Source organism: Zootermopsis nevadensis, unplaced genomic scaffold (assembly GCF_977971745.1).
Source record: "Zootermopsis nevadensis isolate Lab colony 2312 unplaced genomic scaffold, Znev_1.0 Znev_ptg000061l, whole genome shotgun sequence".
NCBI lineage: Eukaryota > Metazoa > Arthropoda > Insecta > Blattodea > Termopsidae > Zootermopsis > Zootermopsis nevadensis.
The window spans coordinates 22,451,713-22,469,035 of NW_028259192.1; the positions used below are offsets into that span (position 1 = coordinate 22,451,713).

A 17,323-nucleotide genomic window follows, 5' to 3' on the forward strand; every position below is an offset into this window, starting at 1 on the left:
CGCCCTGATGACGGAGGCAGTATGACCTCTGAAACGTTGGTTAACATCGACCAGACTACACAGCGCAACAACCCAGAAGACGGAAATCTTCATCGCCCTGATGATGGAGGCAGTATGACCTCTGAAACGTTGGTTAACATCGACCAGACTACACAGCGCAACAACCCAGAAGACGGAAATCTTCATCGCCCTGATGATGGAGGCAGTATGACCTCTGAAACGTTGGTTAACATCGACCAGACTACACAGCGCAACAACCCAGAAGACGGAAATCTTCATCGCCCTGATGATGGAGGCAGTATGACCTCTGAAACGTCGGTAAACATCGACCAGACTACACAGCGCAACAACCCAGAAGACGGAAATCTTCATACTCTGATGATGGAGGCAGTATGACCTCTGAAACGTTGGTTAACATCGACCAGACTACACAGCGCAACAACCCAGAAGACAGAAATCTTCATACTCATCGCCCTGATGACGGAGGCAGTATGACCTCTGAAACGTTGGTAAACATCGACCAGACTACACAGCGCAAGAACCCAGAAGACAGGAATCTTCATACTCTGATGACGGAGGCAGTATGACCTCTGAAACGTCGGTAAACATCTACCAGACTACACAGCGCAACAACCCAGAAGACAGAAATCTTCATACTAAGAATCGCCCTGATGATGGAGGCAGTACGACCTCTGAAACGTTGGTAAACATCGACCAGACTACACGGCGCAACAACCCAGAAGACAGAAATCTTCATACTCACCGCTGTGAGAACCTCAAGTCTTACAAACACTATATGACTTACTACGCAACTATTCAGCTGTTAGACTCCTGTGGTTTGGACTTTTACCAGTGGGTATAAATGTCAGAGGAGTAAATCCCTATTACGTGTTTATCTGATAACACTGGGATCCGTCCAACTGGGCCGGAAATACTTCGGATGAACACGAATACCTTTTGACACATACTTTCTCCAGATGCCATGAGAATGGCCAATGAACGCGAGGTTAGGTAACTGCAGATGAACTGCACGCCACTCGTTCGTAATTATGTTGAAATATGTGTGTATTGAAACAAGGATTTTCCGCGTTCTTCCGTTTCAATATTATTAAGTCAAACATCGTATCTTGAACAAACATGACTCGAGCTTGGAAGGGGGGAGACAAAGTAAATATTGAATTCTGTGGACTACATGTGTGCCAGCGATGACTCGTAAGACACGATAAAACTGTAACATTATGTGGGTTGCGAAGCAGGAATGTGGATGGACGATCTTGTACGAAGGCAGTCTTTGGTATTTAAGGGCGTTGAACTTCAGGTTCCACTGCCAGGGTTAATTTACATCCAACAAAGTATCACATCAGTGAGTTCTAATTTGGTGTAGGCATTTTTAAATTTGTTTCGATCTTCAAGTATTTGGTTAGTTTTGGTAAAATATTAAATTTAGTCGATGGAATTCTGTATCTATTGATAAATGGTACTTTTCTGTTTTACAAAATCCCTTCGTAAGGCAATATGTGATAGGCCTGCATTTATGATAATTGTCAAGGCCTGACCACCAGCATTAAAACGCCTTCACAGATATCCGCTGTTTTACCCTTAGCCAATACAATATAATGTGCATCCTACATTTTAATATTATCCTGTCATCTATGTTTTGATATCTTTGGAGAGAGATTCCTAAATGTTTTTCTCGCCCCTGCCATCGAAATGTATGCGGTTATCACTTCCTTGTCCGTGCAATGTGCCCAGCCCATGGTAATATCTTCTTGTTGAGAAAATGCATCATTTTAGCGCATGAAACAAGTTGTGTGTTTGTATCTCTCGAAGGGGCAAGAACAAACACATCGCGTCTTGCTTCCATAGCAGCACGTAAAAGGAACGATAATCAGATGTTGCCATGCCAACGAAAGAAGTCAATGGTCGTCACACAAGAAAGCTCTGAATAATTCTTAGGAAACACCAACTTAATTTACTGTGACTTGTCAGAGAGAACTCCGAATAATGTGAAGCACGCATTCGGTATCTTGCTTCCTTTTCGATCGCATAACCGTGTTGAAGTGGCTTTGGAGAACTCCATCATGGCGTATAAATTGTTAATTTATCATCGTACTTGAAAGCCTGAGGAAAACCAAGCAGATGTCCAGGTCGAGAATGTACTCAAAAGAGTGTATTTATGGGTTATGTCTTCTTTGAGCCAAGAACTTAGGTTACTGTAGAAGGACGAGCGGACATTGCCTGGAAACCTTCATTAGCATAAAATTTATCTCCGTTCCCCCCGTTAAATGTAATGTCTTTTCACTAACCCCCCCCCCCCCCAACTTTTTCTTCTCACCCTCTTACTCGTGCTTCAAAGGGTCGGTGGTAATTTTCGGCTGCAGAGGGTGAATATAGTAGAATGAAGCGGGAATGTGTTGCAATAATTTTGAAACAACTGTCCCGACATTCCTCTGGAGGGATCTGAGAACATTTGTTCTTGTCGTGGCGCTAATTTCTGTTTCCCGTCGAGTACTGACTTGTTCTGGCGTTGAAGTCTCCGCTCGTAACGTCATGTTATGCTCGTATGATGGGCCGTGTGACCAGAATTATTGCGCTCGATAATTGTGTGTGAAAATGTTTCGCTTTCAGTTTTTGTTGGGGTGACAACACAGTTACGTGATGGGAACTGTATTTCACGGCAGTTAATTTATTCGATACGCACCGTCCCTCTCTCGCGAATTTCGTAACTCGGTCTACTTTCGAATGCGCGTACATTTTGGAATCATTCCAAAAATAGCAACACTTTTGGAGCCCCTGTTTACAGTGAACACCGGATAGGGAAAAATGTCTACGGTAAAAAAATAACCAGCTTGCTTACGTCATTACACTGGTAGATGCGTCGTTTAAGTTCATTCAATTTCATAATTCCTCTGATTCTTTTAAAACTTGTCGAAACTTACAAGAGTATTCTCCACCTTGAGGGTTGCGTGAGGTGAAATATCCATTACCCATCAAAATAACGTAATATACACCAATGAGAGAGACCCGTAGATTGAAGGGGAAAAACAATATTAAAATGAACCTTGGAAAAAAAACAAAGTGTAATGATGTGTGATGCATTCAACTGGCTTAATTTAGGATTCAGTGGCGAGTTGAAATGGTAATGCACCTTCGGGTTTCACAAGAGCTAGAATTGTTTTTATTATTTGCTCGACTAGCAGTTTTTTTTTTTCCAGAAAGAGTCTGCACCATGAAGTTGATTCTAGAAAGTTTTAGATTTTGCTTTATATTTTATCTTCTCTTGCCGACACGCGCAGATATTAATTTCTATTCTAGTATTTTCTGGCACGAAACACAACAGAATTAAGTTGCCAATGTTTTTGGGTAGGTTCCTAATCCTGAAGATGGAGGCAGTGTGCTCCTCCGATACGGCAACAAAGACCAAAATGACCGCACGGTTTTAGAATCCGAATTAGACCGAACCCTCACGGCGGTGAAAACCTCAAACCTTATACAACATTATAACATTTTTTGAAGTATTTAGTTCGGCAGTAATGGCTACCTCTGCGACAAAAAAAAATCTCTTGGAGAAATGTGTTGGACCGGAGCGTATCAGAAAATACATTAATTGGAAACGTCAAGGTCCAGACTTGATTAAAACGAGAGAATTAAGTTCATCCCCGAGGATGGAAGTAGTTTATTACTCCGAAACGTTGGTATCTACCTACAGTTCCACACGGTGTTGCTACCCAGAACACCGACTTCGTAACTCGTCGTGAGAAACAAGTGTCTGGTGTACTTTCGAATGAAATGGAAACCCGCCTTGTCTACCTGCTTTGCCCCCCCCCCAACAGGTCACATGAGTCCGGTTTCTTGTTACCCCATATGGAACAACCTAGTATGAATGACCGGAAGTAACATCTCCTTCCTGTTGCCTTGCGGTCTCAACTTTCACTAGCAGCAGATAACTTAAGAATCGCGGAATGCAGTGCTCTGATTTTCCACTCGAATGACAAAATTCCTGCCTCTAATTAAGGCCAGACATGATTTTTATTGCAAATCGAGAGAAATCCTCTTCGGCGTTTCCCCTGAAACGACAACTGTGTACGCCATTATCTATGTCAGCGGGCTCTGATGTGTCTCAAAAGGACGACTGTCTGGCGTCTGACCTGTTTGTTATAGTGACCTTGGTCCCACTGTTTTAGTTGTCTTTCTGAAAAGGCTTGTCGCCTCTCAGTCTGGCGACAAGACGTGAACATTACTGAATTCGGGTAGGGAGAAGGAAAGAACCTGTGATCACGAATAAGAAATGTATTTCCTTAGTCTGTGGCATTTGAAGCTCCATTTAACATCCATCTACGCCTAGTTCTTCCCATTGGTCGGTTCCCTTCACGCTGTCCAGCTAAAATTCTTTAAGCATTCTCATGTCTTCCAATGTGCTGCATGCCTGACCCATCCTATCGCCCCTGATCTCATTATTCTCATATTTGGTGATGATTACAAATCATGAAGTTCGTCATTATCCAACCTCGTTACAAGAATCTCCTAAGTCCAAATACTTTCAAGCATTCCAGAGACGAACATGGGAGACAATTTTCAACTTCATGATAAACAAGGCTGTTAAGAACTTTCAGCAATATTACCTAACCTGTTAACCCTTTAAAGCTCAGTGGTAACTATATGTACCACCTGTTTCAAAAATTAATGACACTGCATTTTTTACCTATCACTGCAAACAGCTGTTATATCCTTAAACAGCGTTAACCAGTTGATCTTTGTAATGGTGAAGTGCGGTGTTTTCTTCGCGGTACGGACTGAATTCTTTAATATTAATCAGACGAACTATGATTCTCAACGTAAACAGCGATTATTTCCTTAAACAGCGTTAACCACTTGATCTTTGTAATGGTGACGTGCGGTGTTTTCTTCGCGGTACGGACTGAATTGTTAAATATTATTTAGACGAGCTTCGGCTTCAAAGGGGTAACTCTTAAGCACTGTGCTTACCCCATATCATATTTACACAACTTCACATATTAATAATCTTTCTCGACAATTTTTGTTCTCTGTTTTGACAAACAAATGTGAAATCCACAACGAAACTCTGTGAGAGACGTTCAAAGGCATGGGTTTAATACCAGGTGGTATACATAGTTGCTACTGACCTATAAAGGGTTAACTGTACTAGTCACTTAACAGACTCCACTCGCCCATTCATTTAGACCGAGGTTAAAAGCATTCTCGCCAACAGCCTCTGTTACCCCGTCGGTGTCAACCGCGAGTGTGTCTCCATGGTAACGAGACAAAAATGAGCATTTTGCGTATTATTACTACGAAAGCCTGTATGAACTTTGCTTGAAACATTTTAAAATTGAACCGATATTAACATTAAAAAATTATAAAATCCACTACGTCTCTGGTAATGACTTTATTAGTCTTGGTGTAAAAGGATGCCTCCGTCGAGTGGCGTGGCGGATAAACCAGGTCTTTATCGGTGGGTTTCAGAAGCAGTCAGTGGAAGGTAAAGTTACGCGTATTTAAATAACTTCGAGAAGAAAACAGATAGAACCAATTTCTTAGCTCGAAAATAAATATTTTTTTAACGAGGCTAGTACGGCCAGCCATAATGAATTTCGCCAGCAAGGTGGAACACCTCAAAGGTTTATACTAGACGCCTTAAAGTGGGTCATGGCAAAATAAAGTAATATTTATGCAATTAAAATATAACAAAAACCAGCCAATAACGGCCTGTAAGGTATGAAACCAGCAATTCTTTGCTTATTTACTGTTCATTTCACGTATTATAATAATACTCGAATGCTATACGCGAATGGGTACATTATATTTTTATGCTTAAACTATCCAATGAGGAAGGTGTTTCTGTCAGCAATCTGTATCCTAGCAACCGGCTCCCAACCTTACGTGGCGGTGACCCCTTCGACTAAAGAAGTTGAATGAACGTTCTTGGCCTTGCAGTTTGTCTTAAGGCGGAGCCATATGCTGGCTAAGGACAAGCTTAATATGACTGCGCCCATCTCGCGTGTAGGGGTGTGTGGGTTCTGATCCCGATTCTGCCATTCCTCTCCCCGTCAAATCTTATTTGGAATTTTAATTGTTTCTCGATGTCTTGGCAGTGACCAGGCCCTAAAAATACTCTTGTCAATGCAAAGAGTAATGGAAACACGGCTTCGTGTCCACCCTGTCCCCTCATCGTGTCATGTCAGTTGCAAAACACTGGGTATGTCACAAAACGCGTGTTGCATCCAAGCAGCTCGGTTCTGACTCATAAGTTGATCAATTACCATTAACTGGGAGTTTGCCATAATTTTCGCAGAAACGTATAGCGCAACGCTCGTGGAGAAACCTCAGTGAATGAAAGTTGTTGATAGTATAATATTAAAATGCATCTTGAGAATGTGAGCTGTTCAGAAATGTATTTTTTTGTGATGCAGATGAACGCTGAGGTTTCAGAATAACAGAAAAATGTAGGATGTGAGGTTTTCATGGCGGTGAGTACGAAGAAGTCTGGTAGAAGTTTTCCAAAGACCTCTGAAACTTTTTCTACCAGGAGACATTTCGTCTTCGAACAGGAAAATGTGTTGAACAACCGAATAGTCGCAACTACAGATCAGGGAACCGGCAGCAAGCTGATCACTCGGTCAGTAAATTGGGTTGTTAAACCGAAAACTTTGTGATCGCGTACCGTGTCACTCGGTACGGTGGTCGCCGATGTACTGCAGTGAAGTCGCAGAGGCCGGCCTTAGCTTTCTGAGTGTCAAGGTTGCGCAGAGTGAATCAGGAATCCCAGATCATCAGCTTCGTGACTCAGTGGAATTCGAGGCCAGAAATCCCGAAGGCGTATTTGCATTAGATGATTGCTTTACGTCACTAGTTCCGGACTGGACTCTTGATTATGAGGGACATTTGCTGAGAATATTCCTTGTTGTGTAACCCACTTAAGTCCCCCCCGAGGTCAGTTAAGTGCCGGGTCACATATGAAGCCCTTAACGTAGGACCTGGGGCTTGGTCGGGGTTACCTCGCATCTCCTGGGGCGGTGACAGATGAGAATGGTGCAATGGTGGGGTGATGATTAGTGGGGGAAAACCCCGAAGAACTCGAAGTGAAATCCCTGATATTTTGCCACGACGTTCATCTTATTTGAAGGATCTTAGATTGAATCCATGTTTCTGCGTAAAAAAAAGAGACAGTGTCCAGTCGCCAGAACTTTGACTCGGCTCACAACTTTATTGTATACCCCTTAATGCAGAGTTGGTAATGAATGCTGTTTCGTTCTCAAGTGCTCTTAACTGTCTCACAGTAACGCGGTTCTACAACTTTGTGGCGACTAGATAAGAACTTTTATTAAGCTGTCACTCGTCAGACCAGACGTGTCTTTACGTAACGGCCTTGGGAGGGCATTAGTTGTCAAACTGTGCACGGTATACCCCGAGGACGATGGACAAAACATTTCTCTTTGTGTCTTAAACAACCGATCGCTACTGGACTTCTGCAACCGTTCTGACACTGGATATATTTTCCAAGCTTGTTGGTAAGGACAACACGCAAAAATGACGTATGCAGCACGCATCTGACCTCTGGTGGAGGAGTGGAGAGTAGTTGTGCAAAATGATTCATCAGACTTTCGTGACAAACACATCTTTGTCACTTGTTACGTAGTTACTTCGTTCTGCAAGCAATTTTCTCGTTTGAAGGCCCAACGTTATGCAAGCGAAGTTTTGGGCGTGACACTGCACAGCGAATTAGCCTTCGGAAGGCCACGAAATGCAGCTGGCTCCGTAATTGTGATCCCCAAGAGACGAAGAAGCTGGTCTCCGAGCAGATTAAACATGAACCTCCCACCGCCATAAACGTTTCTTTGGAACGACAAGTTTCCTGCTACCTGGCGGATTTAAGCAGTTCGGTGATGCAGACGTAAATATGGGTTTTGAACCTGAGGACTTTGTGAAAGGCGGTTTTACCAGACTTTCTCCTGACGCGCCGATTTGTACGAATGTAAAAGTGCGATATATCGACGTATACCGTAGTTTTTCCTTCTTCCTCGAACTAAACTAGATGCACCACAGCTCATATTAGAATCTATGACTGAACACGATCATGCATTATAATTATTATTATTATTAATTGATTATAATTATCATCATCGAAATCATTTCTGAACTACTAACAGCGTAGTTAAATAAATAAGTGAAATAAAGCCATAATTAGCGATCAGAGATTTTCGTATTACGATTTGGTTACCGAAATCGGTTATCGATATTTTTTAAAAAAAAATTTTATGATTGACGGCTATCGGAAGAAACTACTGTTTACGAAATGAGAATGATTTTTTGAAGTTGTGGACACATGCGAAATGTAAAAGGCCAAAACACCTGCTTCTGCTTTTGAAGGAGTTGGTGGAGTACAGACGCCTTGCCGTGTGGCTGGGACCTGAACGAGCAGTTCCGTTTTTCCTGCTAAGTCACTAAATTATCGCTGTTCATTACTCAGCAGAAAGTCGGCGTGGAAATGTTCCAATAATTACACAGGTAATTCTGTCTCCTTCCTCCCAGGACGACAGACAGACGGACGGTCAGACATGAACGGGCCAATGACGTGTTCTTCGCTCACGCTAGAGCGCGAAGAAGACCTATAAAACGCGAAGCAAATGAGATGGGCAGTGCATGTAGGGCGCAAGGAGTGCATGTACGATAAATGGCAGTTCGATGGCTTTTGTGAACACTGTAATGAGCCTCCGGGTTCCATAATGAGCGGGGTTTTTCGTGACCAGCTGAGCTACTATCAAGGACGACTGCTTTTGCCAGTACGGTGATGAACATTTACGTTGAATAGCTACCAAGTGCTGTGAGTCAGCTTATGTGGTAGCTGATTGTGACCACGTGACCAGTCGAAAGAGGGACCAGACGATTCTACATTTCGGTTGCTTCAACTCTAGAAATCGAAACGGAGACCTCGTTCGTCGTGGGCCATGAATTTCGTGGTCGACTGTGAATAAGTGACACTTGTAGGAGACCTTGGCCACCCGCAGGGCAAGAGTTAGTCACTGCAAGGCCTGCCTCAGAGTAGCGTGGGGAGGAGGCCTCTCGCGGGAACAATCCAATTCCTTCTTTGCGTTACAGATCGTAGTGTCTTACGAGGGCTGTATTCTTATATTTAGAGGAAAAATTTCTACCCAACTTACAAGCTACAGTGACGGTTCCCATCAACAACAACTGCAAGCCCCTTCACGATGTTTCATGGTGAAAATTTTGTTTTATTTAATGTGTTGTTTGACACAACATGCACGCTTCAAACATAACCTTGCAGCTATAATGATAAATCTTTCTTCTTATAATTACGTAATCAAACTTCGTTTTATCTTGTCTAGTAACTACAATGTACAGGGTCTTCCTTGAGGTGTTGAGAGTGATCTAGAACCGTGGTATTCAACCTTTTTTGTTCGTGTAACCCCAGATATAATTTCTCTTCAACTTTGTACCCCCAAAGTTATTGGTGTATAATTCAAGTTATACATAGTATATAATCTACATCTGAAATAAATTAAATAAATTACATTACTGATTATTCAGTGTTTATCATAAAATAATATATTTTTTTAAATTTCACGTACCCCCTAAGATGTCTTAGCGTACCCCAGGTTGAATACCATTGATTTAGAGAGACAAGAAATCCCTTAATTTCATGGAACCCAATGTTCGCCACTGTCGCCACAAGACTTCACCACTGGACCCTATCCTGATCCGTCTATACCCAATTCAAATCCTCACACTGTATTTCTTTGAGATCCACTTTAATATCATCCTCCCATCTGTGTATAGGACTCAAAGATGGTGTCTTTCCAGAACATTGTGGCTGTGACATTCCGTCACAGCAGAGGTTGCCCGTACTGTCGGGAGATCGAAGAATATTCATGTGAAAAAATGTACATCTCTCAAAAAATGCATTTTCTGGTTGTCGCAGAAGACGTGACAGGATGGCACCGACTCCACCGCTTCCTGTGACAGAGGACACACCCCCCGACATGCTGGCTGGCTCCATGGACCTGCGAGTGGTGCTACCTAATGGCCATTCTGTGAAGATGAGTGTGGACCGAAGGTGAGAGAGGACCAGACGCAATTCTGATGATTTTTTTATCAGACATGTTGGGATATTACTTAAAGCTGGACCACATCTGCTTTGTTTTCAATACTTTGTAACTTCCTATTCGTTATCATAACAGAATCGTTGCCTGTACCGGGACTCACGCCCCCGATTTCTGACATAATTCAGTTTGCGGCAGACTTTGACCGTGGAAAATGCAGAAGAATTGAAGAAAACTCCTTAGAAAGCACCATCTTTGAAGACGAAGTGGATCTCTGCTGCTAGTTCTAGAACTTGTTCAATGTTTACAGCACGCCTATGATGGACCTCCTGGTTCAAGTGACAACTATGAACAAGATCTCAACAGGTGGTCACATTCTTCAGGCAATAGGCGAACGGGGCATCCTTCCCTACAAGCCCAGCACGCCCATCGGAGCCCTCGATACGTGGACCATACAAGTCGTACCCAAGTCGAAGGTTCAGACGACCACAGTCCAAAAGAAAGCGCCATTAAAACCGCTGAGTCAGCAACAGCCATTTGAACAGACATTCAGACTACAGGTAGGATTGCAGGAACCTACTGCATCCATATTTGGAGTAGAAGTCCCCGAATTCCCTAAAGCTATTGATTGTAGTTTCCCCTGAAATGTTGGCAACCGCGGTATCCTCACATATTAGGATAAACCACTGACAGCTGTCTTCATGAATGTGTTGAAGCGCGTGAAGAACGTCTGTCGCGAAGGTTTCCGAACGTTACCAGAACAGTCATTTTTGTAATTGTGCGTGAAACTACTGTCGTCGTTCTTTCGTGTCATCTCTGAACTTGATCGGTGTTGGGGGTCACCGGTAGATCGTATTTTAATTTCATCCAGAAAATGACTCTCGAGGCTCATAATCACCCAACCCGGTGCGAGAACGAGAAATTTGAGTCCTGAACCTTCGTACGGCACAGATTCGAACATCTGATCTCCTGATTTGTAACTGGTAAGTCGGTACTTTCTACCAACATACGTTTCTTGCAGTTGCCGATAGTAAACATCTCTTTCACAAATTCTCTTTGCCTCGGATGGCGCGCCTTCACATTTTCCTGGTTTGTCGGGACGGCCTTTCACATACTTAAAAACTAACGTACTTTGAACAGGACGTCGTAACGCACGATAAACGAGACAAGAGAATTCATAGATGGAATCTCCTTCACAAGTAAGCCAGATTCATAACATGTCAAAATATGCAGTGTTTTCTCTTCCACTTTTGTTAGTGACGACCTGACCTCTCCTGCGAGGAATCTTACCGTCTTTTCATTTCCTGTTCTACGTTGCCACCTGTTAACTGAGGAATCTACCGAGTCCAAATAATGGCGCCCACATATTTATTTGCGGAACCTACTTTGCTGCCACCAAATTTCCCTCACATATTTGCCCTGTCTCTTTTGGTTCTTTATTGACTAAATCTTTCTTCTGGTATTATCTGTGCGGCAGGAAAGAAGCCTTCATGAGTGAGTTCCGCCCTGAAACCTTCTTTTCTTAGTACGCACTCTAAATAAAGTGAGTACTTAAATGTTATACACGACTAGAATTTATATGTTTCAGATCACATAAAATATTATTTAATCCTTTGACGAGCCCAAATATACTAGTAGACTCCGCAAAATTTCGCCTGATGATAGATCTAATATGGCCTTTCAGGCAGCAGTTGTACTTACTTCCGTGTCGCAGGTGCATTTGCCGCGGAACCAACTGTACGTGATGCGGGTCAGTCCGAGGACCCTCCTGTCCGACATCCTTCGCCAGACGTGCAAAGAGAAGAACCTTGACCCCAACAAATATGAGCTGAGGCACCCAGGTAATTGCATGCACTGAAAACAAAATTAATTATTAATTAATTAATATTATTGGATTTCTGGACTGTGTTTATTTTCAGAAATTCTTAGAACATTAATTCTGAAAACTGGATCAGTTTCTGTGCATTTTCCAAAATGTTTTCTGTTCAAATTCAAAGTTACGAAAACTGGAGGTGGAAACTGGTTTAGAATATTTATCAATGCTGGTATCATATTATTATCTTTGCATCTTATCACCAGAGAGTTACTTGTAGACACTGACGTAATATAACACAGGAGCAATAATCAGTCACGCTGTGCTCTGCGTCTTACTGGATGTTGTCGCTCCACAGCCAACATTTCTCAATTGCTGATTCCATCGTGCACCCTGGCCGACTACGGTCTGCAGGAGGTCACAGTAGCGGCACGAAGTCATGCGCCACGAGTGGGATCAGCGCTGTTATCATCTGACATCATGGCGCTGCAGCAAGAGGAAGACATTCGGTGCCAGCAGGTACGCCAGTCTTCATATTCCAGAGATCTTGGGTTCAAATCTTGGCGCAGACTGTCATGACAGGATTCTCAATTCTTTCCTTCACTCGGCACGGAGCGAGATGGCTCAGGTGGTAAAAATTTTGACTTTTGATCAGATTGTAACAGATTCACATTTTCAGTGGGGCATCATCATCAACTGTCATGAGTCCTTATGTGCAAATACCTTAAAATAGGCCACGACAAAGTTCACTGTAAAGTTATTATCCAGTCATCACAACAAAACAACTTCTGCGGCTGACACAGTGCGTCCGCATGAATAAATGGTTACTTTGGGTTTTCGTGAACAGACAAATAATCACGCCCTCTTATTAAATCAGCCAACTGAGATGTAAGAACTGCTCTAACTGACCTGTCCGCATGTACAGAGCAAGTGCGAGGGCAGCATAAGCAGCGACAGCCTGGGGGGTCGCAGCATCTCGCCGGCCAGGTCCGACGAGTCGGCCAGCCGTTCGGCCTCACCGCCCGCACCAAACCTTCCGCCCATGATGGCACCGATCCCACCCGCAAGGCCGGCCAGGAAGAGACGCCCCGCGCCAAAACCGCCCGGTTCTAATATTGGACCAGTTAGCAACAAGCAGCAGACAGTTAGTATCATCATATGACCTGTAACAGAGTACAAAAGAGCGTGGTTTATAAATCCCTTTTGAAGTTTACCACAGGAAATTAATAATATCTTTTCTTTTTTGTGCACCTGTCTGTCATAACACTTTCCGCGCTACAAATAAGACGGTCACGTTGTTTATTTGGTTGTCAAGTTAATATTTACAAATTCTAATTGAATAATTTTTTTATTATTTAGTGATTATTTAACAAGGTCACTTTTAAGTTAGTTTTATAAAAAATATAACATAAGCAAAAAGGGTACTTTAATAAATGTTCGGCCGCGTTCGTAAGCGGTGATATCCGCTTGTCAAGGGACACCTATGAGTCTGAAACTTCTTGCAACAGGAATTAAACACGCAAGCAGAGTCCAGCACTGGAACTGTTGTGAACGGGCATTCCGGGAGCGATAACGGCAAGACGGCGCACGTCGCTGTGTCACATTCCCGTAACAGTTCGGACAGCAGTGGGTACCATGAAGCATCAGTTCTCAGTGAGGGTCCGGCTGAAGGCCACCCGATATCAGAGAAGTATGTAAGCTTTTATATCAACTATTTTCTCATACGAAGATGACTGACCTGATTCTCATGATGTTTGCTCTTTAAGATGGCAGAGCTCGTGTGTTCGTCTTAAAAAATTTGAAACAGAGTGCGGTCTGGTTGAGGGTTTTCCACTTTTGAAGAACATTTTACTTATTTTATAAGGAAAGAAAGGATTTATGATATATTTTTATGTGTTTGTATCTGTTCCGTCCCCCGTTTGACCTCTTCCCGTGAAGATTTCAAACCACAAAATTTGTTACGCAAATCTTGTTTCCCCGCATGTGCTAAATATCCTATCAGACTTAATCACGTTTGCGACAAATGATCGTGTTGACACATTATAACTAAAATTCACTTTATCAATAAGACGAGAGGTTGACACTGACAGCTGCGTATTCACTGCTTGAAGTCGCTTAAAGTGACAGGTTAATTAGTTTTACTTGCATTTTCATAGCGAAACACGTGTCCCGTATCAAAATAAATGCTGTTGCATGACATGACAGTGATAATGATAACCCTTAATTTCAGTGGCATTGCGGACTCGGTCTCGCATCATGAAAAACTTACATCGACCCAGCCAGCACAGATGAAGGCTCAGGTTGGCAACTATGGTCTGTCACGATCCATGTCGAATTTGACTGGAGTGGGCAGCATGGGAGACTGCCAGCGCAGTACGTCGAACACGTCCCTTGCATCCTCCACAGGTTGGTAGCGGTGACCTGTTTCTGATTAATGTTTCTTCATCTCATTACCCCGATGGTAGAGGCAGCAAGGACCTCTGAAACATTGGTAAACGTCTACCATACTATACGTTGATACAACTCAGAAGACGGCCGTCTTCTTGCATCTGTTTCCCCCGCTTGTTTTTGTAAGAATATAAACAAAACTTTTAATAATATTCTGCTATTTATTAGGGTTGGTAATACCTGTATTATTCCGTGTTCTGAGAGAGGTGGTGTTCTATTCCATTAATTATTTGTCTCAAATTATTATGTTCTTGCATTGAAAATGAAGTTCCAGTACACTTTTTGATAAAGGTTGATAAAAAAATTTAAAAGCTGATCTCTTCCTTCGTAACCTCTAAATACTGCATTGATTTTGGGAGCATTCTGTTGTTCCACGCACATCTTCTTACTTTATAGTAATGTGTTCGTTACTGCAGGACAAGGACAAAAGAAAAAGAAAGCGCCACCCCCTCCACCAGGAACGGGCGGAACCAAAGATCGCCAGCAGCAGAAGCACCCATCATCACTGTCGCTATCATCCAACGATCAGGACGTCGCAGACCCCCACAACAAGACAACATCACTAGAGAGACATCTGTCTGGCAAGAGCTCTGTAGTTGGCAGTGCTCAGTCATCGGACAAATGTTCATCTCTGCCTGGCAAGATGAAGATGTCACAGCACGACTACAGGCCAGCGGAACCTCCGACCCAAAAGTCTGAAAACGCTGCGGAGACAGAAGCGATGTCACCTGAAGAAAGGCGGCTCGACAGCGACCAGATTCCCGAAGTTGAGGAGGACACCGCTATAACGCGCCAGGATGAACGCAACACTGCGGCTAGAAGTCAGATCTCTGGAGACTCCTCCGATATACAAGATGAAAGCTTTCAGACACTTCCACTGCCTCCTGTAGAAAGTGCACCACCGCCCCATGTAGAGCTTGCGTCGAGGAGTAAAAGCCATCAAGTTGTTGATCCAAGCACCCCAGAAGGTAAGCTAAAGGCTAGTAACGTAGAATTGAGCAACGATGTCTCATCTTTGGAAGGTAGGAGGAACCTAGAGGGGGCACCATCCTCTCCTTGTAGATACAAAGAGAAATGTTCTGGTTCATTCTGTAGTGAAAGTCCTGCATTCACTTCCAGATATAGTTTACGTCCAAGCGGACGAAACCCCGCCCGTAGAAGATCTAGCGAAACTCATTCTTCAAAGCTACAAACCATTCATCAGAATTCCAACATGAAGATTTTGTCTGATGTTTACAATCATCAAATTAAAATTGGCCATGGTATGGCATGTAGCAAACTTCCTGATCATAATTCAGAACAGGAATTACGCAACTTGATTCCTCGCGACGAGCTAATTCAGCCATCTTGCAATCAAATTAGTTACCGCTCATCTTTGAATTCGGACCAGAAACTTGTTAACTCCGATTCACATAAATTAAAACCACTCGTCGGAAGCAGTTCAGTCGTGACTGCTCAACGTAATTCTGACTTTGTGGCCGCGTCCCCTGAAAAATACACGTGTGGTTTTGAAGCTGATGTTTGTAATCATTCGGCTTCTGAAAATGTAATATGTCCTCCTAAATTAGACAAGGTCACGTCAGGTCTTACGTCAGAACAGATAAAATGCTCTTCAGCGATATCACAAGAGCGCTTTATTCCTAACGGAATCTCGACTGATATTAAAGACACTTCTGATAAACATTCCACATCTCAAAATGTTTGCAACACCCCGTACAATTCGCCAACTGCGTCGAAGCAAAAGTATGATGGGCGTCGCGTAGAGCGGCAGATGAGTCCTAACAGGGTTAGCTTGCTTGTTCCACCACCAGAAGATTTTCCGGTTAGCCGTGGGGAGTCTATTCAGTCCTGGAACAAATTCCTACAGGATCTTGATAGAATCCTAGAGAACAGGGCAGAATTTGTGTGAAGGAATCCCTTACACAAATTAGTAATTAAAGTAGAATTACTTCTGCTATATTAGTTTCTAGGTAACACGCAGTTCTTAGATTGGCTAAAGTATGCGCTCGACAACTATTAATTACAAATCGTGAAACTTATCACGTGCTTCTACATTAAGCCTTCAGACGCCAGTGGTAATTATATGTACCCCCTGCTTTAACAATTAGAAACCCTGCATTTGTCCCCACAGAATACATTTCCTATGCGACTTATTAAGCAATTAGTATATGATGCCCCTTTAACAGCCGAAACATTTGAAACAGAAATGGAAAAGTAATTTCTGATTGTGCAGTGTGGCGCGTATAGTGTTATTAGCAATTGGGATTTTTTTAAAAAAATAAATGAACAAAGTGCGGTGAGATGTATTAAACAGCAAAGAATGTGTTTGGAAAACATGCGTTCCGAACCGGAGCACCCCTTTCCATTTTTAATCCTGTTTGAGAAACACAAAATTCTACGCACTTTTTTCTGAAGTTATAAAATACATTTGAACCATCAGGAGGAAAAAGATCTTAGTACGACCTCCTCTAAGGTCCACCTAGCCTTCTATTCAGTGGGTCCCTAGGTCTGTTCTGCTCCGGGTAAGGTGGACAAAGCACAGAGCTCACTACTCCATCAGGTACTGAAATTATAAGTGCGTAGATCCTTGTCTGTACCCCCCTCGATATGCCTTCGTGGTGTGGAACACGGAAAACATCACAAACCTCATAAGAATAAAGCTGGAATCAGCTGATCAGACTTTATCTCCGAGGTCAGCAGTTTCATGGTATGCCACTTTGACGCATGGGACCAGCTAGACTATACGCGAACTGTGTTGCATGACAAAGGTTAAGGGCTGAAAGTACCAGGCCCTTCGTCAACAATTATTTATATGCAAAGCTTCCAACATGCAAGCGCATCTTTTGTAAACTCTTAGTATGTACATATTTTATTTTGTAGTTTTGTGTAGTTGTACTAGCAGGTGTGTTATTCCGCGTCTCCATCAGACTCGGACGCTATCGGTACACGCGGCGGCCGTGGCGTCTGACGTCCGTATTATCCA

At 42.9% G+C, this 17,323-nt stretch overlaps 2 protein-coding genes across 18 annotated transcripts in view; one reads left to right on the forward strand and one right to left on the reverse strand.

Annotated features, from left to right (window-relative positions):
• LOC110830321 (uncharacterized) overlaps positions 1-17,323 on the forward strand; it is a 67,858-nt gene that overhangs the window by 41,009 nt on the left and 9,526 nt on the right. For 5 of the 7 annotated variants that reach the window (XM_022065062.2, XM_022065064.2, XM_087341029.1 and 2 more), the window contains 8 exons: positions 9,959-10,093; positions 10,390-10,639; positions 11,794-11,920; positions 12,251-12,411; positions 12,818-13,036; positions 13,401-13,582; positions 14,123-14,298; positions 14,757-15,308. In XM_022065062.2, the coding sequence (XP_021920754.2) occupies positions 9,959-10,093; positions 10,390-10,639; positions 11,794-11,920; positions 12,251-12,411; positions 12,818-13,036; positions 13,401-13,582; positions 14,123-14,298; positions 14,757-15,308 (1,802 nt within the window). The remainder of the gene's footprint in view (positions 1-9,958; positions 10,094-10,389; positions 10,640-11,793; positions 11,921-12,250; positions 12,412-12,817; positions 13,037-13,400; positions 13,583-14,122; positions 14,299-14,756; positions 15,309-17,323) is intronic. The other 2 variants (XM_022065063.2, XM_022065067.2) reach the window with 1 other exon arrangement.
• Positions 14,238-17,323, reverse strand: part of LOC110830336 (putative G protein-coupled receptor No18) — a 133,062-nt gene continuing 129,976 nt past the window's right edge. For all 11 annotated transcript variants that reach the window (XR_015532756.1, XR_015532754.1, XR_015532749.1 and 8 more), the window contains one exon: positions 14,238-14,372. The gene's annotated coding sequence lies outside the window, so the exon portion shown is untranslated. The remainder of the gene's footprint in view (positions 14,373-17,323) is intronic.